A 22,825-nucleotide genomic window follows, 5' to 3' on the forward strand; every position below is an offset into this window, starting at 1 on the left:
AGGCAAGCAAGCTGCAGGAGGAGGCCCATTGGTGCAGATAGGGTGGACTTCAGGCATCTGACCTGCAGAGGGGAGGCCAAGTTCTCATGATGTGTACTTGGTGCCGCTGCAGGCACAGTTGGTCACAGAAAGGCTGCCGCTGAGGCAGTTTGGAAAGAGCCCCAAACTAGGGAAGTTGGGGGGGGGGTCACTGCCAGCAGGGCTTTGGCTTTGCGTGGCTGCCCTCCTCTTGGGGAGCTTGCAGCAGGCTGGCTGGCGTTGGTCAAATGCCCTCCCTGGTTCTTTCCTAGCATTACAATGAAGATCGCCATGTGGTTGAACGGCACAGTCGCGACACTGGACCAAGGAAAGAGTGGCACGGCCCCAGTTCACAAGGGAGCAGCTATCATGAAACACGGAGGATGGGAGACAGCCGAGCAGGAGGCGGCATGATGTCTCCCCGCTCCAGGTACCCGAGAGCACAAGCTGCCCTCCCCGCTCACTCCTGAGATCACCTAGTCTTGGCTGGGCCAGTAGACTGGCAATGCTGGGCCTGCTTGCCAAAGTGTGGTGCAGCCAGAGGTGGCGTGCTTAAGGAATGAGGGCCTCCAGTATGGGCTCCTCTTCCCCAGGTGGAATGTGAGCCCATTTGTCCCTTGGCGTTCTCGGGAGAGACCTGAACAGGCGTCAGGATGGCATGAGATCCTGGAGTCCCACCTGGATGTGACCATTGCTCAGTGGCGGCAGGATAAAAATAATAATAATAAAATACTTGCATGCAGAAGGTCTCGGGTTCAATCCCTGGCCACGCCTCCAAGTAGGGCTGGGAAAGACTCCTGCCTGAATCCCTGGAGATCCACTGCCTATGGCCAGTGCCACAATTCCGAATGTCTTAAAGGACATGCAAACAGCCCTGAATTCTAGAAAGGCTAGACACCCCACCTGGCTTTTGAATCGCTGGATTCTCCTCCCACGATCCAGCACTGGTGTGCATCTGATACACTCGGGGGCTGTCTTGCCTCATGCCCAACACTCAGAGCTGCCATTCTCACCGCATGGTCATGTCAGGTATCCAGCAACGGGCACAACATCTTTGGCTCTGCTCTCCACCACCACCCCTCTGGCCCCAGTGCAGGACTTCTACTTGGAGTGTGCTCAAGTTGCTAGAACTCCTTCCAAAACTAATGATGGTTTCTCTTAAATTCATTTCAGTAATTCTTCACCCATTAACAGAGTTGTACAGATCACGGGCAATTCCATGCAGAGAGGAAGTGGTTCAGGATTTAAGCAATTCAAGAGTGGACCACCACGAAGATTCTGAGCCTTAGCATCTGCTCACTCGGTTTCAGGATAACTTATTGGAAATCCTCTGTGAACAAGAAGCCTTGGCTGAAACACCCCTGTGGTTCTCCCCCTCCTCCCTTTTAATTTTAACATAATTACTTGCTACTCTTTTGGAGACATTTTAAATAAGTTAGGCTGTTGGGTTTTGAATAGTTCATTGTAAATTTTTGATGAGCATCCCCCCGCCCCCTGTAACCCTAGGAGCTCTGAAACAACCTGGAACCCAACATGTGAATGCTGTACAAAGGACACATTTTACTCCCAGTAGTTTATTTCCCAGCAGTAGCTCTGTGATGTCAGGCTTGAAAATTAGGTACTTCTCACAAAACACACACTGATAACAAAGCTGAACACCAACCCCTCTGCTTTACAACATAGAACAAGGTTGGGTTTTTTCCATTTCTAGGTATTATGTAACCTATTTTTTGCAAAGGTTGTTACACTGAGTGAATCTGTATCCTGGCCAATGTATTCTTTTGAAATAAACCTTCATAATCTGTAAAGCTGCCAGTACCTGCCTGGTGTGTGTGCCTGGCGAGCAGAAGAAACCCATTCCTGCCTGCTAACCATTCCTTCCTTTCTCTGCTTGTCTTGAGTAGTATCAAAGATCACAAAAGTGCACATATAAAAAGTCTGTAGAAAATGTCGAGCAAAAAGGCTTCCAAGGTACAAGTTGAGAGAATAAATGCTCAAAAATAACCACACGGTCAATTTTCTGATTTCCTAACAGTGAAAGCAGCCTCCTCCTAGGATGGGTTTGCTCCTCTTACCTGCTCCTGAGACAGGACCAATCAGGCTTGGCCTTGTGCCCTACTTAGGGGAGGAGCATTCCTCATGGTTCCCCGTCCCAGCCCTGCCTCTCTCCCCAAAGCTGGGCAGCCTCTCTGTTCTGAGACTGCCACTGGGGCGGCAGTGCACTTCCCTGCCACCCCCTTTACCCGAGGTAGATTGAAGCATCCAACACTCCTGTGTGCATCAGATACTTCCCGCCTACTTCCAGTAAAGGGGGCGGCTGGAGGGGATGCTGCTGCCCTGGTGGACTTCTAGATCACAGAGTGCTGGAGGGCACTCTGTGAGCAGCCTCCCCCACCCAGCTCCATGCACATCCCCATTGGACAGTGCCGACTGTTAACTGCACAACTACTACACAAACTTTTCAGGAGTCAGCTACACAAACTTTTCAGGAGTTTTTGAAGTGTTCAGATTCTTTGGTATCTTCATTGCACACCTTCATTTTGACCCCACTGCTATGGAGGTGGGGAATTAGTGACATCCCGTATCACATACCCCACAAGCTATTCAGTTTATATTTTAGGAATTTTTGTGGTGTTTAGACTAGTGTGTAATGAATCCTCATAGGGATTCACTATGAGGAAGGGTAATTAGACACCAGTCTAAATACTTTAAAATTCCTAGAAAAATAGGGGCCACCCATTTTGCTCAAGGGCTTGTGCTTAGCTTTTTTTTTTTTTTTTTAATAGAAGGAAAATCAAATCGGGCATGATTCCATTGGTACCTGAATCTTGCCAATGGACCACAAGGGTGATTTGTTCTGCCCCCAAATCAGCTACATTTTGGTACAAATTGATTTGCACATCTCTGGTCTCTAACTCCACAAGCATCCAAGTTGCATCTAGTAGCTACAAAAATTGTCTACTACCAGTAAAAAGCCTTAGACAGGGAGCCAAGGTTGGGATGCCCTGCTGCATCAGCATCCCATTTCCCATAGTGGTCAGCTAAAGCCTCCAAGGAGAGCACAGATGCTTTTTAGTGGCATGCTACTTAAGAGATGGTTCCCCCTTTAGCCTTTGGGAGGCCTCTCCCCCTTATAGTGCCTGCAAGGATTGCTCAGTGGTTCCCTTGGCTACACCACCCCCTCACAGCCTGAAGTTGTCTTGGGGCTGACAGGGTGGATATTAATCTCATCAGCTGTTGGTCACCCACTTGGTGGAACTGCTCCGACACCTGCATTTTTTCAACTGATCTGACATGAGCCAGTGAGATATCTTATTAGTAACAGAGGCAAGGCAAAAATAACCTTTAATTTTGAGCTGAATATTTCATGAGTCATCTTCAGAAGTTGAAATCATTTTTTATTACATGAGGAAGTCACCTTGACGGTTATAAATATTTTTTTTTTAAAAAAAGAACAGACTGGCAACAGTTGTCATAGCAAGACACTGAAAGTCAACTGGCAGGATCTGAAAGAGAACAAAGCTGGTTGCTTGCTGATCACAGTGGAAATCCATGCAAAAGTATCTGCTCTACTAACAAGTTAACTTGTGACTGATCTGGAATCTGCACAGAGATAGGACAAAATGTTGTTGCAGTATCAGCTCCCTTGCACAGCCTAACGGTTTCACCACCTCTGCATGCCTGTGGCAGTAGCCCCTGTGCCCACTCCAGAAGCCCAGGGCTGAGCAGGCAGGCATTTCCTATCCAGCTGGAAGCCTCCCTTCTTTCTAGCAGCCTGTCCAGCAAGGGAGAAGCAGCTGCTGTGGGAAGGCGACAAGCACTAACCCAAAGTTTTGACTGCTACAGGATGCAAGCCAGCACAACTATCAAGTGTTTTTTTTCTTTTTAAAAAAAGGAACATCTTACAAGTGCCTCTTTAGAAAATTATAAAAGTATTTGGCAGTGCTCAAGTGGTGAGGTTAGTGACCATGAGTCTCAAATCTTGTATGCATCAGTTCAATTGCCACAGCAAGAGACCCAACTCTGCTTCCCCCCACCCTAGTCCAAGCTCTTAAGCATTGTCAAGTGGTTTAGAAAACGGGGGCCTCTTTCTGGGTATCCCTTGCCCCTCACCCCATACATAATTTAGTCATTCAGAAGTGATGTTTAAAGTGTGTGTGTGCGTGGGGGGGGGGGGAGATCAGGGCTTCCTTGCATCAGAGAAAGGTAGGTGACTGGACTTCTCATCTGGTGAAGGAAAAGGGACAGGCCTGTACTTGTGTCATTGTCACAGACAACTTACACAAAAGCTACACCAGCTTGCTCTCAGCCAGGAAGGAGTACCACAAACCCCTGGATGTGCCTTGAGTTAGAGCTCTTGGGCCTCCACTCCCTCGCATCACTCTGCCTTCCAGGTGGCCAAGGCAAATGGGAGCCAGCCATGCTCCCTGGAGGACTCAGGATACAGGGCCTCGCCTCACCCTCAGCGTGAAGCAGCCAAAAGGGCTGCCAGGAGCCCACTTCGACATCAAGCTGGAAAGGGGTGAGCCGTTGTTCCAGAGAACGGCCATGCTGTTGGGTCATGTCCAGATCTTCAACAGCAAGCTTAAGTGTTGCATCATCAACAAAGAATTGGGAAGAGAAGCAACATCCCTACCCTAGAGCTCAGCCTCCTAGAAGCCACTTTCAGTGTAACCCCAAGGAAGTCACTCCTGCACTGATCAACAACAATTCTCATGACATGCAGCTTCATCAAATGTACAACACAGTCTGACAGCATCTGCCTACAACTGACTCACAATTCTTCCTGCAAAGCAATTGAACCTTTGCAAGTGGAAGATGCAAGTCAGAACTGTACCCTCACTTTTTTTTTTTAAGAATCCATCCATGTGACTGTTGCAGTCAAATTATTTTGCATGGAAAAAACCAAATACTACATACATTACATGTAAACAAATATTTGTGGGTTTTTTGCAAAAAGCTTTTATCGCTTTAGTGCTAGCTTATGTGTAAGGGGTTAACAATAATGTAAGATGGCACGATTCTCTAATACAGGTCTGGGTAATATGCTTTATGTGAAACAAGATATTTTGGAGAAGTGTAAGAGATACTCTTTACATTTACATTGAATATGATACACAGTAAATTTCAGTTCCGAGTGAAGCTGTTACACTGTTCCCTATTTGTTGAAGGCAAGTATTTCTCAGTCAATGTAAGGCGGCAGGCAACCCCACCCCAGCAAGTACCAACATCTCCCATGGCAGTTCAAGCCCAGTTGCCAAGAATCAACTTCTACAAATAGTCTTCCTCTCACAACTACATAATACTCTCTTGACTGATTGGCAAAAGTAGGGGAATTAAAGTGGCTGTTTAAAATGAGACTCTGCTCCCATGGGCTGTATGAACCCCAGCAAAAATAGGTTCACACCTCAAACACTTTAAATTGTGACAGTGCAGGCCTCACCCTCCCCATTAGCAAGACTGTCACACACCGACCCTGCTTGCGTTGCAAGGGGTCAAGGCTTTTGTCCAGAAATGCGCAGCTCCAGGCTTTACGTGAATGACAGCAATGTTGTCAGAAACATCTACAAATTGAGATATAAAGTTATCAAAAGGATGGACAAGGCCATTGTCTCTGCTGAGAGATGGACTTGGGGTTTGGGCCCCTCCCGCCCACCATACTCAAATGCACCAAGGGCTGTGTAGCTAAAGCCTAACAGAACAAGATGAGAGACCACACGCTCATTTGCACCTCATCTATTATAAAACCTGCTCCCCTAAAGTTTGGGGATCAAGGGTTACAACCAAAGCTCTGATCCAGGGCACTGTCGTATCCTCACCACACCATCTTAGACAAGTGAAGTCAGTCCCAGCAAAATCCATGGGATTCCCTCACAGAAGGCAGTGAGGATCAGCGCCACAGAGTGCAGTGGAGCCATTTTCACACTGTAGAAATGTGCTTTAGAGCTGCATGGACATAGAACAGATTGTCTTGACTACAGTACACTTGATAAGGCATACAAGCACACCCTCCTGCTCCTCATCCAAGGTACTTCTGGGGGGAAAGGCCAGTATTGAGCATTTTAATGCCACAAATCATAGCACATCTGCTTTCCTTTCTAGTCACTACTCTTGTGTAGAGAGATCAATAAATAGGAGAATTGTTCTGGTCTTGCGCATCAGTGTGATGTGCCCTTACACAGGAGGCAGTGACCAGGTACAGTGCAGAGTTAAGCCTGACCAGGTCTCAGGGCCTCATGCTTTACTCCTTTCACGGACACACCATGCTCAGTCGTGTTAACCAATAATTTGCACTGATCCAGGACCAACTGTGGCTGAAGATCACCCAGGGAACACCAGCCCACAAGCAGGAAGAGCTGATGGGTGACAGAGCAGCAAGATTCTCAGCTGCTTGAAGGGCTCAAGTACTCCAGCATCATAAAAGGTTCTCTTGTGCCAACACAGAGGCCTCTGAGAGGAGCCCAGTCTGAAAACCAATCCCCTCCTTTCAGCACGGAGACAAGAACTAGCTTGACGGATATTCCAAGGTACTCCTATTCCTGCAGTGCAAAACCTGCTGGGACGGTGGGCTCCTCTATGAAGGGGCCGTTATTTTCTCACCAGGCTTTAGAAGTGCCAACTGCAAACCTCAAAATTCTTCCGACAGCATGGGCACAACTCTGAAGGTCCTGGAGGCACCATCCTCTGTGGGGCTTTGAGTCCTTGGGATTCCTGGTTTGCATTTCCAAGGATATGCACATGGGTCCAGGCCAAATCCCACTCCTGTTATAGGATCGCACAGCTGTTCTTCTCTTTCTCTCGCTCTTTTTCCTTCTCCCGAGGTTCTTTTCGTTTCCGTTCACTGCCCCCAGATTGTCTCCCCGTCGAAGGAGAAGCAGCTCCTGGCACCTGCTAGCAAGAGGAAGACACACCGCTGATTGCTGCTTAGGACCACGCATCCACAGGGCCAGTGAAAGCGACTGGCTTTACACTGCAGATCACAAGTCTGAGCTGTGCAAAGGTGGCTGGCGAGGGGGAAGGGTCCCTCCCCACCATACCCGAGTTCAGAGAAGGAGAGCAGCATTTCGGGCATTCAGCATGACTTCTTGCAATTCCTTTGCAGAACCAAAGGGGGGAAATGCCAATGACTGCAAATGGGAGTAGGGACTATGAAGAGGGGCCTTAGTGTGGGGTAACTATGGCCTAACAATGGAGGCAGCCTGGAACAGTGGGGCAAACCTGGCTCCTAAAGGCTCAAGACAGGTTGACAAGAGGGGACTGCCCGCAAAAACCACTCTTAGGCGGACCATCATGTACCTCCTGATGACCATTGGTTCTCTTGGCTTGCCTGCCCCCGGCCCCACCCCAGAACAGCCCTGTTGGACCAGGCCCAAGAAGGCCTCTCTGGTCCAGCATCCTGTTTCCCACAATGGCTCAACAGATGCCTCTGAGAAGCCCAAAGGCAAGGGCTGAGGTCATGCCCCCTCTCCGGCTGTTGCTCCCCTGCAACTGGTATTGAGAGACATCTTGCCTCTGAGGCTGGAGGTCACCTATAGCCAGCAGACTAGTAGCCATTGATAGAACTGTCCTCCATGAATTTGTCTAAGCCCCTTTTAAAGCTATCCAAGCTGGTGGACATCACCACATCCCATGGCAAAGAATTCCATAGATTAATTATACACTGTGTGAAAAAGTCCTTCCTTTTGTCGGTCCTAAATTTCCCAACTTTCAGTTTCATGGGATGACCCTGGGTTCTAGTGTTGTGAGAGAGAGAAATTTTTCTCCATCTACTCCATGCATAATTTTATACACTTCTTATCATGCCTCCCTGTAACTGCCTCTTTTCCAAACTAAAAAACCTCAGATTCTTTAGCCGTGCTGCATAAGAAAGGTGCTCCAGACCCCTGATCATCTTGATTGCCCTTTTCTAGTTCAGAAATGTCCTCAAAATATAGTGACCAGAACAGTATGCTGTGTTCCAAATGTGGCCACCCCATAGTTTTGTATGAGGGCATGATCACATGAGCTTTTTTTTATTTTCAATCCCCTTCCAAATGACCCCTAGCATGGAATTGGCCGTCATTCAGCAGCCTCCACGCCACCTATTTTCAGCGGCCCAGCTACACCGTATATTCCGCTCAGCATAAAAGCTGAGCTGCAAGACCCCAGGCCCACACCTGAGCTTTGGCTCCTCCAGTTACACACAAGACGTGATGAATTTAGACTGTCAAATCCTGTAAAATCCATGAGAACATCACACAAAGAACAGCCGAGAGAGTCTGGTCTTGAGCTGAACCAAGGCAACAAGCTAGACGTACCGCTTCTTTTTGCATCGGGACTGTGGAGCCTCCATTACTGTCCCCCAAGAAACCTCCCTGATGTGCCACTTAGACTGAATGCACATGAGCCATTCCCTCCATGAGCACAGTGTAACTGCTCTATAAGAGCTCTCCGCTGCATCACACATGCACACACACTGGCCTCCTTGAACTCTGCAGGACTTGCTTCTGAATCCACACACACACGGCAGAAGGGCAAGTCAAGTTTCCAGCAGAATCCAAGGGCTTCCAGGAGCCAAAAGGTCATTGGGAACATAGGAAGCTGCTTTGGAGTCAAAATCCAAAAATCAAACTGACAAGACCCAAGCAAAACCACCAAATATATAAATATAAACTATAGTGAATATTGAGTAATCATCTAAACATGGTAATATATATTGCTGCTATAAAAAGCAGGCTGGGCCAGGGGCGCGAGTCTCTCAGCCTTGTGGCTCTCAGCCTTGGGCCTCAGAAGACCTTCCTTTTTTCCATCAAGAAGCCAGCAGGAGAGTTTGACAGAATGAGTCCTGGACCTGGTTTTTATCACACAGAGGAGCTGTGCTGGGTTGGGCTAAGGAGATGTGTCTGGGAGAGCAGAGAAGTCGGGATGGTCTGGGACAGCAATAGCACAGGTAGCGGGCAGAGGCTCTGAGAACACTCCCTCAAGGATTAGGATGCTGCTGCTGAATGCCAGGTCAGTTAATGCAAAAACTTCTCTCATCCACGATTTGATTGTGGATAAGTATGCTGACCTGGTATGTGTGACGGAGACCTGGTTGGATGAGCTGGGTGGGGTTGGTTGAAAGGCAGTATATAAATTTAACAAACAAATATCCTGTAGGGCAAATTTGCTGACAAAACATAAAATGCACCCAACAACAAAGAATAGAAGAACACTACAGTATAGTCCATCAAGTGAAATCACTAAATGTGCAAACAGAAACACCCCAATAAAAATGCTGTTTCGAATACCTTTTTCAAGTATTCAAAAAAGTTCATATACTCTTCCAAATGGGTGTTTTCACATATAGTTCCTTCATTTGGTGGACTATACTGTACAATTCTTTGTTGTTGGATGCACTTTGTTTTGTCAGCAAATTTGCCCTACATGATTTAATTATAAATATTAACAGGTTTGGATGATTACTCAATTTTCAATATAGTTTGTATTTTGTGTTTTTCTTTTTCATAATATTGGATCTGTCAGCTTGCTTTTTGGATTCTTTCTTTCAGATCTTTTACGCTATTTGTTTGGTGCTTATACAGAGTCTGACCATTGCTCCACCTAGCTCAGTATTGTCTATACCAGGGATTCTCAACATTGGGTCCCCAGATGTTATTGGACTTCAAGCCCCATAATCCCCAACCAAAGGCCACTGCGGCTGGGGATTATGGGAGTTGAAGTCCAATAACTTCTGGGGACCCAACATTTATAATTCCTGGTCTCTACAGACTGGCAGTGTCTTTTCCAAGGTTAGAGGCAGGAATCTCTCCCAGCCCTGTGTGGCGATGCTGCCAGGGAGGGAACCTGCAGATCCGTTTCCTGGAGCAGCCCCTTTCCCTAAGAGAAATATCTGACAATGCTCACATGTAGTCTCCCATTCAAATGCAAACTAGTGCAGACCCTGCTTAGCAGAGGGGACAATTCAAGCTGGCTACCAGAAGACCAGCTCTCCTCCCCAGGTCCTTACCTGAGCTTGAATGGCGGCGGCAGCGGCAGCAGCAGCAGCTTGCTCTTGCTCCTGATAGTACTGAGAGGCCCGCCTATCCTCCTCTTCCTGAAGTTTCTTGGCAAGTTCAAGGTCACTGATTCCTTCTGGTATCTGCTCCCAATTGATGTCTTGGCTTTGCTGTTCTTGCTGCAGGGACAAGGCCATCAGATAGTCCTGCAATGGAAGCCCATTGTCAGGAACTCTCCCGTCTCAGAAGATCCAGCCAGCTTCCAAATGAGATCTCCATTCTCAACCCCTCCCCAAAGAAACAGCGGTTTGCAGCAGCCACGTGAAGCTTCCTTTCCTTCCAACAACCCAATGAATATTTGACAGTGGTGTTCCCAAAGCTCTCCTCCCCTGCTAGGAATTACTGTTTTTATCATGCTAACGTGGGAAGAAGAGTTCAAGTGGGCCTACAAGTCTAAGCTCAATTCCTGCTCTGTCTTGAAGGTCTTCAAGGAAGGAGAAGATTCCAGCCATGGGGATCTGCAGGATCCCTTCTCTGGTTCACCAACATTTTTCTTTTAAAGACTGCTAAGTTTGGTTGATCATATGCTTATTGCCACAATTCTGACTCCCTGTCTGAAAGGAAACATTTCTCTGCTACAACTTAACTTTTCAGTAGAGTGGTGTGTCTTCAGGTTCAGGGGTTCGTAAATCGGGATCAGAAACAAATAACTAGGTTTTTACTATCAGTGATATAAACAATTCCCTTTTGATAACTGCATAAACAGGTATAGTTTTTTTTAAAACTACTATTATACTAAGAAGTACTAAGCAACTGAGGCTAGTATTTTTAGAACTCCCAACAAAAGCAAAATCCCCTAGCTGGTCCTAGATCTAACCTAAACCACTTCCCCTATTAGAGCTGAATATTTCTACCCTCTCTTAACCTACAACTGCACCTTCCAGGGAAATTGCCGGTTTCTCTTCGGTCACTTGTGCTCTCTAATCCTTATCAATGACCCACCACCCACTCCAATGGCCATCTTACCACTCTCAGCATCTTCCTTACCTCTCCAACAGTATTGGCCAAGAAATGTCTCATCAGCCCATAATCAGCCAGCAACGTCTGACTGGTCAATTAGATGTTTACAATCCCTTTTCCCATTATTTGTGTTTTAAACCTTCCCTTAATACATTATCAAAGATAGAGAACTTTCAAATACTTCTATATTTATTAACAAGAGCCTCCACCACAGAGCATTTATTAGTAATGTGCTTCTCTGAATGTGGAAATACTGCATTCGGTCTAGGTCATTCTGTTTTCAAAATTCTCTTTTCAAGAACAGAGAGGCAGATATTGATTGGCACAAGGAGTGCAGTGGTTGGGGCGGGTCACATTCCATTCTAAGCTAAGTACTAAAGGGGCAAGCAGAGCAACTGGGACAAATTCCCAGGTCTACCTGGTCTATCTGATCTTGCTGTCCTCTGTATACCGTTTCTGGATCGGATGGAGGTCGCAGGTGGAATTCAGAGTCACAGAAGTTTCCATCTCCATCCACATTGTGTAAGCTTTCCCAAACAACCTTCTCTTCCGTAAGGAAACCCTGGTCTGTCACCAGAAGGTAAAGTTGACCCTACATGAAAGGAAGGTGTTTATTAGAACCACTGGGAATTAGTTTTGGAGAAAAAGGATCAGTTCTTGACAATACCATGACCATTGCTTTTCTATGAAGTTAGTGACAGTCGTCTGGATATTGGAGCTTCTAGAACTCACACTTGGGTCGTTTAACTTCTTTGTGTAACTGTCCAAAAGCACCACTTTTCAGAGTTAATCATCATGTAGTTGCTGTGCACTACATGGCAACCTTTTACAGCACAAGAACCAAATACTGAAACTTTTTAAAACTAGCCAATTAGCTGGTACATTTCAATCAGATGTCATGCATGGTTTTATGTCATGCTTCTGAACTGGGCTGGCAGAAGTTTAACAGACAGAGCACTGCCTATTATCATTAGAAATGGATTCAAATCAGTCAGTCACTGGCTATAGATTTTGATAGCTAAGATTCTACATAAGAAAGCTGATCAGCAAGAAGCTGCAGTTGTAAAGCTGATAGAAAAGATGAATGCAAGCTCAAGTAGTTCAGGAGGGTTTTACACACTCACACTAAGGGGTATTTCTGAAAAAGCAGAGAGAGAAGGTCTGGATTATTTGGAAAGAAATATTTATAGCAGGCCTTCCTATCAAAGAGCTACCGCTTACGAGGCAAGTTCAAAGATGCCACGTGGTACTGGAGGGGCTGTAAACTTCCCTCCCTCATATCTGCATGCCACAAGATTGGAGCAGACTTGAACTTTGTCAATCGGCAATCTCAGACACAGGAATAAACATAAAGATGCTGTTCATAGCCAAATACCTTATATTTGGTCATGGTGCTGAAGTGGTTATTCCTAAAGAACACACAGAGTTCTCCTTCTTGAACGGTGGACGTTAACTCACATAACCCATGGTAGGTCAACTGAGTGGCAGTGGTGTTTAGAAACTGCTCTGCTATGGAACCTGCAAATGCAATGTCAACGCACTGTAGTCACCAACATGCAAACCTTCTGCCAGGTTAGATTTTACTACCAAAACACATGGATGCCCAGTTCATGCCACAAAAAGCCTGCTACACTAGAGTGCCTATGCTGGTCTGCAAGAGAAGGGAGCCTCCACTTTGGGGGGGCAAATAATCAGCTAGGGCAAGCTTGGCAAGACAAGGCTGAAATAAAAGACAGGACAGGCTGCCTTGTGATGAAACAAATAGAATCCATTGCAGTAAGTGTGCTGGAAGTGCCTGCGCTCCAGCCTGCCAGACTAAACTGAGAAATAAACGAACGGGTTATAAAGGAAGTCCCCTCAACAGAGTGAAAATGACTCCTGTGTACTTGCCACACACACACCCCCAACAGTTCTGGATCCAATTGCTCTGCAAAAACCTACCGCTCTCAGCTGTCATCAGTGACGTATTCTAAGACTCGTAACATCGGTATAGGCTGTAAGACTGGCAGCAGTTCACCCACCTTCACCAACTAGCTGGCTGTTGTCTGACTGTTTGCAACAAATTATCTTCTCCACCAACTGATTGTAGCTGCAATTACCGACGGCTTTTACAATGTCAGCGATCTGGAAAAGAGGCCCAAGCTGGACTGACTTTGTGTACAGCTATTATTGTTGTGCTGCTACTGCTGAAAACTACACTCAACTTAAGCTCAAAAACCACAATACAAGCGGAAACGTACTGTGTGGCTTTCCCAATATGCAGGATAGACCAAAACCACTGTGAACCTGTTTCTCAACTGAAATCCTCCTTGGAGGCCCTCTTCTGTGTGCCCCTGACTCTGCAAGTCAAGCAGTGGCAAGTAGAGAGGAGGCCTTTTCTGTGGTGGCACCAGAACTCTGGAACTCTTAACGCAATACATGATCCTCAGCACCTTCATTGCCTGGTACACAAAAAGAGTCTATTCTGTTCTCATAGGCTTTTAGTAGTTTTAGCTTTTTACTGGTTATAGCCGCTATTTTTATCTTGCTGCTAATTTGCTGTTTTATCAAATAAAACTAATATGGATTTGTTTTACAGGCTACCTTGAGAACACTTGAGAGCAAAAGCCAGGCTTACATTCTACATAAAGTATTAAAAGCAGATTCACCATGCTTGTTTACCTGAGGGTCGACTAGCCATCCATGGTATAATGGAATATCAAGGAGGTCAAACACGATGCATTCCGGTGTGTATTCAAACACTCGTACACCTGTGAACTTCACATTCACATCCAGACCCGTCTGAAGCTTATGCAGGATTGCCATCGCATCACTCATATTCTGCCAATAGAAAATACAAGCTTCAGTGCTCTCATCAGAAAACACACAGAGTACCGGTTCCCAAATTAGGGTTTTAAAAGCAGAATAGATTTTACAGAGAGCATAAGAAGTGTTTTCTGATGCTTTCTCAACATGGTAGGAAGCCAACGAGAAGTGCCAGGTAATTCAGACATTGATCAAGCGGACAATTACTATGACTCTCTGGCTAATCAGCGAACAGGTTTCAGAAAATACATGTGTCAGTGTCCAAACCCAATTCCAATTGTCATGGTTTAATACTTATTAGTGAACCTGAAGAATGTCCAAGGGTTTTAATGCATTCATGTCATCATTTACTGCTAAGTGTTGTCAAATATTCAGAATTAATAAATTAAGTGAGTTTGAGACATTTCTGGGAAGTCACAGGATTTACGAAAAACACCTCACAGCAGATATTTTATTGAACTATTCCCCTCACAGCAGATTTAGCTTTACTTGTGTAACCTACACAAGTTTTTCATTAAAGAGGAATGGAACCAATTTATTACACTGAACAAAATAAACCAGCACGTCCTTTATGAGCCAGTCTTTGATGGCAGGCACTTCCTCTGCTAAAATAAATTTTATTACAGACAAGTGCAAAGATTAATGCGATGAGAATGTATCTTAACTCACTTAATAACCCCAGCTCAGGGACATTTAGGAGTCCCAGGGGCCGAGCCACCATTGTGCAAATGGGTTCAAAGAACCCGGGCCGCTGCCCCTCAGGGGCCGCGCCTTGCTGACGCCAGCTGCAGGGGCTGTGGTTTAGCTTGCAAACCCCATTTGCTTGCAGGCCCATTTGTGATGGGGCGGGGGGGAACTGGCCAGCGCCATGCTTGCAGCACATCCAGAGTGGCTCTCCTTGCCTTTAAAAGGCAGGGAGAGCTGTTCCCGGCCACACTGCGAACACGGTGCTGGCCGATCTTGCTTGCAAACGGGGCAGTGTGGCCCCATTTACAAGCCAAATCCAGCCAGTGCCGCATTCACAGCATGGCTGGGAGCGGCTCTCCCTACCTTTTAAAGGCAGTCGAGGATTTAAATGCGCGGTCCTGTTTGCAAGCTAAACTACTCCCCCTACATCTGAAACCAGACGCTGATGTCTGACACAGGGGGCGGGGCTAGGGCCTCCACCACTGAGTCCAATACTACACCACAACATGCTTCATGCACAGAATAATTTTATTTTTAAATTCAGAAAGGGTGTTATAGCTCCAGAGCCAGAGGGGCGAGTTCACGGGGGCGAATCCTCTATGGCCAGGGTGAGGAACCTTGGCCCTCCAGCTGTTTTTGAACTACAACTCCCACCATCCCCAGCCACATAATTGTGGCTGGGGATGATGGGAGTTGAAGTTCAACAACAGCTGGAGAGCCAAGGTTCCCCACCCCTGCTCTATGGAAAGGGAGTCCTAGCAGGCTGCCACCCACCACTTTAGCTTAATGTGGGACAAACCACTCTTTCCACATAAGGTTCCCGGGGCGGGGAGAAGTGGCAAAATCCTGGCAGAGAAAATCCTGGCTGAGCAGCCCTAGGCCTCTAGAGATGAGCTACTAAGGCAGAACCAAAATTAGCACACTTCAGCAAGGGTTTATTATTAGATTAAAAGGAAAACGAGTCTCTTCATAAAGCATTAGTTTCATTAACCTGGCAACCCTGATTTCAAGCAATAAAATAAAGGAAAATAACTTCCCTCACACATCTAACTGAACTGGTCTCTATCTTATTCACAGGCAGGGATCTTCCTGCTTCTTCCAGCCTCCCTGGCTGTGGCCTCCCATTCTCCCAGCAGCTTCTCAGCCAGCTGTTTCCTCAGGGCACTCCCGAGACAGAACCTTCTAAAGAAAAAGCTCTCTCTTCTTCTGTAGGTGGCTGTGAGTGTTGTTCTCATCCAGTCCTTTGGACTGGTCCTCCTGTTTGCCCCTTATTAGGAAAGGCCTACCTTCTCAGCAGTTGCTCCAAGTGAGGCCTAGTCCTTGCTCAAATCCTTCTCATCACACTCTGCCTAACCTACTTCACAGGGTTATTGTGATGAGAAACCTTGGAGAAAGAGCGGAATATAAACGTAAAAAAATAAAATAACTACAGGTGTCATAGCACTACAGGTGTCCTTGACCCCTGCTAACTGGGCAAAGAGGCACTTGTTAAAAGTGGTGATTCTCTTTATTGAGCAAGGGGAGAGCAACTAGCCCTATCCACCCCCAGCATAGTACCACTCCAGTAGCTGTTGCTGGTGTCTATCTTATATTTCTTTTTAGATTGTGAGCCCTTTGGAAACATGGACCCATCTTATTTATTTATTTATTATTTCTTTATGTAAACCACTTTGGAAACTTTTGTTGAAAAGCGCTATATAAATATTTGTAATATTTAGACTCTGTTTGAATATTATTCAACTACAGCAGGCCTGCTCAACTTTGGCCCTCCTGCAGATGTTGTCCTACAACTCCCATAACTTCTGGCTATTGGTCACTGTGGCTGGGGATTATGGGAGTTGTAGTCCAAAAACATCTGGGGGGGCAACGTTGAACAGGCATAGACTAGAGGCCAATGTTAGCAACTTTACAATATAAACAAAAAGTTGAACCTTTGAATTTACTACTAGGAAATATTTACTCTTGAAAAGTGCTTATTACCTGTTCATAGTTTAGGCGCTGAATTTCAGAAATTTCTTTTGGTTTTGCATCAAGGATATAGTCTCCTAAAAGGGGGGTGGGGGTGGAATAAAATATATTTATGTTAAAGTTAATATCACAGTTCCAAGAGGTTGAATGTTACTAAACCTTTATTAGTTCTTCTGCAGAACTCTACAAATTAGAAGAAGAATTCTCAACAGAATTGCTGTAACTTAAGTCCAAAGATCTGATCCAAAGCCCAAAAATTCAGCAGCTGCTGCTCACGGATGTGAATTAGCTGTTTTTGTGTATGCCCTGAAGCACCAAGAGGTGCCAAGTATTCAACAGTATTGACAACAGAGAGAGGTTCCACATTTCTACTTGCCACAAGGGTGTCATTGCCTTCTGGTGAGAGTGACTGGTGGATCCCAACCTCTCTACCCAACTTGGAGCAGGGGAGTGGGCAGGACTGTTCCCCACAGTTACACTTAGCTGTAATGGGCCACAGCAAAACTTCAGGGAAAATCCCCATCCGCTTCTCCAGCTAGTTCGCAGGGGAGTTTGGGGCTGGCTCTCCTGGCACTAGGCGGCTGTGGTACCCCAAGCACCTCTCCTGCCAAGTGTCAGAAGCAGTCTCAGCCTTGTCTTCCGTCTCCAGAGAGGGAGTTTGGGCTGGCTATTCTGGTGCGAGGTAATAGAGGCACCACCAACACTTCACTCCCGTGGCTGTTACTGATGTCTATCTTCTGTTTCTTTTTTTAGATTGTGAGCCCTTTGGGGTCAGGGAGCCACTTTAGCTATCTATTTGTATCTATGTAAACCGCTTTGGGAACTTTTTGTTGAAAAGTGGTATATAAATATCTGTCATATTCGTATAACATGGTTAATAGCCCAATGCAGTTACAAGAAGTTCTCCAGTTCTGGTCGAACTATGGCTTACCCACATGCTTAACTACTTCTGTATCTCATACACATAAGGCTTTCAAGTAGTGTTCCTTCTAACAGGAATTCCCAGATGTTGCTGTCTACAACTTCCAGAATCCCCAGCTGCAATGGCTTTTGCTTGTAGATTCAGAGTTGTAGACAACATCATCTGGGAATCCCTGTTAGAGGGAACAATGCTTTCAAGGAAACTACATAGAAAAGGCATTCAGGCTTAAGCCTGGCAAGGGTTATGCTAGCCACATCCCTAATGTTCCTAAGTCAACTTTGACTTGACATCTCATAATGTCTATCAGCGTTAGCTTAGATTTGAACATTTACACTCTTGATTATTCTTTCCTTTGCTCCAGTGAAGCAACACAAGCATTTACATTGCACATCCAAGTTTTCTCTTCCTCCCCACCAATCATTTCTCACCCAGCTGTCAGCAGCCATGTAAAATGAATCCTGCCTTCATGGCCACCAATGGATGCCTCTTTCAATATTCCTATAGATAGCACAAGTGTTAGTAACCATCTCATAGCTTCAACTAAATTATTCCTGGAAAGACAAGGGGACAAGCCTATTGTTTTCTGGAGTGACAGAGGAAGCCTATTTAAGTGCCCAGAATGATTCATTTGTAAACAGTTGCCCCATGATAGGAAGAGAGCAACCAAGAGCCTATTTGTATGATAGCATCCATAACTTGCAGGATTGCCAGATGTTAAAGACTGGATCCAAGCTGAGAGCTGCTTCCAGTCTATCAGGTTCCGCTATAATTTCAAAGCTTCTGACTTTCCTTAGTGGTGATGCCAATCATGACTAATCCTGGAGAGCTTTTCTGGTTTTCAAATCTAGAGACGCATAACATTCAGCGAATATAAATAGCATCTGCAGACCTTCCAAGTCGCAAGAACGAACAGAACTAAATCTTGTGTGGGGGTGAGGTGAGGATTCCTAGGACCAGGCTCTGTGTGTTAGTCTCCTGAGTGAGGAAGGAGAAACTAGAGAATAGTCACTGCTTCCAATTTATAGCACAGGGCTTCATCTCCCCTCTGCAGAACCTTCACTAGGCAAAGGTTGAGCTAGTAGGGTTCAAGGACCAGGAAGGTAGTAGGTAAAAGCCAAGAGGACATGGAAGTCCAAGGGTCCATAATCCTCATCTTTCTTTGGAGCCCAATTTCTTCTCATGAACATGGCCAGACTCTTCCAGACCACAAGCTGACTCCAATAATAGTTTAACGTTAACCATAGGAGTGGTCAGATGTTTAAAAAAAATTTTTTTCAGTAACCATTGAACAGCTATTCTATTTCTGATTCTATAAAATCCATACCATGCCCAAACTTGACCAAAATACTCACATAGCAAACCATGCGATGAACTATTTATCTCAAAAACAAATTGTACAGGCTGTGCTGTCACTACTAACCTAAGTATTCCATCAACTGTTCAGCAGTTATGATTTCCATCATTGGTGGCAGTTTCACCTGGGAAAAGAATGTATACTTTTGAGATTTTATGTATTTTAAGACTGCAAACACTTGCAAAAGTTACATCTCTGAATTTGTACCACAGGTGTATGAGAAAAGGAAAGCCACAAATATTTACCGCACATACAGAAATAATTCTGCATATCAGCCAGGGAGAGTGATTCTTGGCAACTGTATTAAAAATCCCCCCTGCAAGATGCACAAGGTTATGACATTCCACTCACTCCAAGTGAGAGGCATGTGTTTATCCATTACTTCCAAATGCCTCCACTTAAGAAATATTTGGGAGTAACAGATACTCTGCTTTGATTATTTCTCCTTTCGTTGCTTGGACTGCGTTTTACTGCCACCACTTGAGGCAGTCCTATATTCTGCAGAAAAGCATCATTAATGTTTATGGTTGTACTTGATGCTGAAGTACCTCAGCCTCCCAAACAGAATTTCTAAATACTTCTGAGGACTGAAGCAGAAAAGCATACTGTAGAAGCATACTGCAAAATGCTCAACAGTACAGCAGGTGTGCCTTCTAGAGAATGCACTGGCTTGCTAAACACATCACTAGGCCTCCTCGCATTCAGAAGATGCATATGAAGTAACATTTGACTAACTGGCAAGCAGAACCCAACCATCACTCACAGTGGTTGCTATAGAACTGCTCACAAAGCCCAGACATCTGTGTCAAGACCAGGTACACAGTGAGACAGGGAAGCTTGCCCAGGATGGAGCAGAAACTGGGCCATACAAACTGCTTCCTTAGCTAGGTCACCACACAAGTGCTACTGCCAAAGCATGCACGCACGCACGCACAGAAGAGCCTGCTCCAGGTGGGCTGAGTTTCAGTGGGTACCTTTGTCAAGAGTGTCTTTGGGGCTTAGTGAGATGAAAAGATTCTCAAGGGGAGGCCTGCAGCAGATATCTTATGCTGCTGAACTGCAGTAGTTCAAAGCTACATTGGCAGCACTGAGGAACACAGCTAGCACATAGAAGACAAAGGGAAATTTAAACAGTAAATGTCTGGGGCATCACTGCTAAAGTTGAAGAAAATGCCCAAGGAATGCTGGCTTTGGTAGAAGCTTTCAGACTAAACCAGCTGTTAATCATAATGGTGTTCTATGCAGTGGGATGCATGCTTCTGGCATTCATTTCTCTGCAGACCACCGTCACTTGCACTTTTGGAAAATGCTACATGCATTCCTAGAATACGACCAGTTTTGCAAATCACTGGACTTTCAGGATTGAACACATCATACCATTTGCAGCAGCGTTGTTCAACAATCTCATGTATCTATGTACTTTTGAACAGTGCTGTTCAAGATGCTACCTGGATTGATTTTATTGTCCCTTAGAATCAGATGTGATCTATATACAAGGTAATTTCACATACTAGGCAGGACAAGTCTGGGTTTGCCAACTTGAGCTGCAGCCAATCCCAACTTCCCAACATCTTTACTTCTATACCTTTGTTACATGGTGTTTATGTTTTAAACACATATTTTGAGAACATCTCAGAACAGAGTGTGTAGTGGCACAGTTATGTGGTTCTATCAAACACCACAACAAAAGGCCAGCATTTCAACATTTCGCTTGTTTTACTTACTAGTGATAGGTTAGGAAAAGTTATTGTATATAAACTTATAACAGCACACCAGTGAGCTCTTTCCCTACTAGCTACAAGAATCTCATGTCACAAAAATCTGTAAACACACATGCACAGTTCCCCCTTTCACGGAAACACACTAAACACAATGGTATTGAACAGGCATTGGAATGCACTGGCTCTCTCCAAATGGCCAGAAGATTGCATTGCAATTCCAAGGGGCCATAGAAGTATGTTAAACCAAGGTGTGCTTGTTGCTTGTAGAGTGTTCCTTGGAGAGCATTCTCCTTGTACACACAACAGTTACAAGGTGGATTAAAGAGATCACGTCCTGCTCAAGTCTCCACAACCCTGTCAACTTTCACAAAACAGATTCCCCTGCCCATTAGGGCTATCACCAGGGGTAGGGCTGCCAAAACCCAATCTGAGAGTGGGATTTTTATCCTTAAGAAACCCTTAGCACCCCGTTCTCAAATCCATCTAGTCCCAGTTGAACAAACTGAACAGAAGGCATAGCAGCTGGCCTGATGCTCTTTCTCATATCATAATGTGAAGGGGGAAAGTCAGCTCCCAACCAGCACCACCTGTAAACCCATCTAGCTCCCACAGCCCCTTCACAATTCTCCTCAGCAACCACCCTTCCCATCTGACTGCCAAAGATTACCAAAAATGGAGGTGAAATTAGCAGTCTTGCACACTGAATCAGACCAGGGACCCCTTGAGCTGGAGTGTTATCCAGTCGGAGCAGAAGCAACTCTCTCCAGGGCCTCAAGCAGAAATGCTTCCCTATGTTAAGTTTTAACTGGCGATGTCAGGGGCGATAACCTGGCATGGGGCGGGGGACACCGGACTTGCTGGGCCACCACAGGACTTGTATGCAGAGGCGCCGAGGTCCAATTCCCGACATCCCACCCCGGGGGGGCGGCGGACGGGACGGGAAGAGTCCCACCGGAAAGCCAGAGAGGAGGGGGCCGGTGCTCGGGCTCCCAGCCGGAGGCAGCTTCCCCTGGGGCCGGCTGGAGGCACAGCATGCGCGGGGGCCCCTCCTCTTAAGCGAGGAGCAGAGGCAGGAGGAGCGGCCAGCCGGCCCCCCACATTCCTCCTCCTGCCCAGAGCGGAGGTCTGCCGCCCGCCTCGAGCCAGCAGCGCCCCGCTTCAGCACCATCTGCCCCGAGCAGCAGCAGCCGTCGCCACCGGGCGGAGGCCACGGAGGGGGGACCAGGGAAAGGCACCCTTGTCGTCCCCCGCCCCCCCGCCGCAGCTGGGCAGAGCGCCTCCTCCCTCCCGCCCGGGCCCAGCCGCCGCGCACCTTCCAGGCCAGCAGCAGCACGTTCATGATGGCCAGCAGCGGGCAGGGCCCGTTCTCGTTCTGCGTGATGACCGGCGTGCTCTCCTCCTTCCAGCGCACCCACTTGAGGTGGTAGACCGACTGGCCCGGGAAGCGCTCCCGGCTGCCGCCCGGCGGAGGCACAGCGACCGCCGCTGCTGCCGCTGCAGAGGAAGAGGAGGAGGAGGAGGCGGCGGTGGTGGCGGCGGGCCCGGCGCCCTCCTCGCCGTCTCCTCCTCCCGCCGCCGGGACTCTGGCGGGGGCGGCGCCTTCCGAGTCGCTATTGAGGTCGGAGCTGCAGGAGAGCAGGTTGGAGAAGGAGCCCAGCGAGCCCTCCAGGCTACGCGACTCCGGGGACTCCGACTCCTCCCAGGCCGCGGGAGCCGCCGCCGCCGCCGCCGCCACCTCTCCGGGCGAGCTCTTGGGCGGCTGCTGCTGCTTCTCCTCCTCCGCGCCGGCAACAGGAACCCGAGCCGCTTCAGGGGAGCCGCCGCCGCCTCCGCCGCCCTGCCGGTCCCGCTCCTCCTCCTCCTCCTTCTCCGCCAGCCGCGGACTGCAGCTTCCCGCCTCTTCCTGAGGGGAGATGCGGCGCGCCTCAGCAGCAGCGGCGGCGGCCGCCACCAAGGCAGGGACGACGGCAGCGGCGGCGGCAGCCCCATCGCCCGGCGGCGGCGGGGAGACAGGCTGAGGCAGGCTCTCCATGCCCGCGGGCAGCGGCGGCGGCTCCGCTACAGGGTCGGCGGTGGCAGCCGCTTCTCGCCTGGGAGGGCCTCGGACGCCATGACAGGCAGAGGCGCCGCCCCGGCCCGGGAGGGGCGGGTCGGGTCGGGCCGGGCGCGCGCATGCGCAGAGGTGGGGGCTGGGGGGCGCGTGCGCGGAGGCAGGCCACTCACTCAGGCAGCAAGCCCGGCGAGGAGGGGAGAGGCGGGCGCGGCGGGCCTGAGCAGGCCCACCCCCGCCCCCCAGCGCCTTCCATGCCGCTTGCAGAGTCTGCCCCAGGCGTGCTTGCTGGCGAGTAAGGGC

General features: G+C 47.5%; 2 protein-coding genes across 8 annotated transcripts in view; one reads left to right on the top strand and one right to left on the bottom strand.

Moving 5' to 3' along the window:
• SLTM (SAFB like transcription modulator) overlaps positions 1-16,224 on the top strand; it is a 48,766-nt gene extending 32,542 nt beyond the window's left edge. For 2 of the 4 annotated variants that reach the window (XM_053272584.1, XM_053272582.1), the window contains 2 exons: positions 291-448; positions 1,192-1,826. In XM_053272584.1, the coding sequence (XP_053128559.1) occupies positions 291-448; positions 1,192-1,300 (267 nt within the window). In that variant the 3' untranslated portion in view covers positions 1,301-1,826. Of the gene's footprint in view, positions 1-290; positions 449-1,191; positions 1,827-13,593 lie in introns of those variants that run through there. The other 2 variants (XR_008311461.1, XM_053272583.1) reach the window with 2 other exon arrangements.
• MINDY2 (MINDY lysine 48 deubiquitinase 2) lies at positions 3,396-22,825 on the bottom strand. 4 transcript variants are annotated; one of them, XM_053272591.1, is made up of 9 exons: positions 21,785-22,825; positions 18,818-18,875; positions 16,488-16,552; positions 13,677-13,835; positions 13,037-13,139; positions 12,391-12,533; positions 11,467-11,607; positions 10,007-10,201; positions 3,396-6,909 (listed from the first exon to the last, which is right to left on the bottom strand). In XM_053272591.1, the coding sequence occupies exons 1-9, from the start codon at positions 22,502-22,504 to the stop codon at positions 6,784-6,786; spliced, it is 1,710 nt and encodes a 569-aa protein (XP_053128566.1). In that variant the 5' UTR covers positions 22,505-22,825; the 3' UTR covers positions 3,396-6,783. The 4 variants fall into 4 exon arrangements, with proteins under 4 accessions (XP_053128566.1, XP_053128565.1, XP_053128564.1 ...); XM_053272590.1 differs by having other exon boundaries at positions 10,007-10,174; positions 11,434-11,607; positions 21,785-22,821; XM_053272589.1 differs by having other exon boundaries at positions 3,396-6,906; positions 11,434-11,607; positions 21,785-22,805.

The sequence above is a fragment of the Hemicordylus capensis genome, chromosome 10 (genome assembly GCF_027244095.1).
Source record: "Hemicordylus capensis ecotype Gifberg chromosome 10, rHemCap1.1.pri, whole genome shotgun sequence".
Lineage (NCBI taxonomy): Eukaryota > Metazoa > Chordata > Lepidosauria > Squamata > Cordylidae > Hemicordylus > Hemicordylus capensis.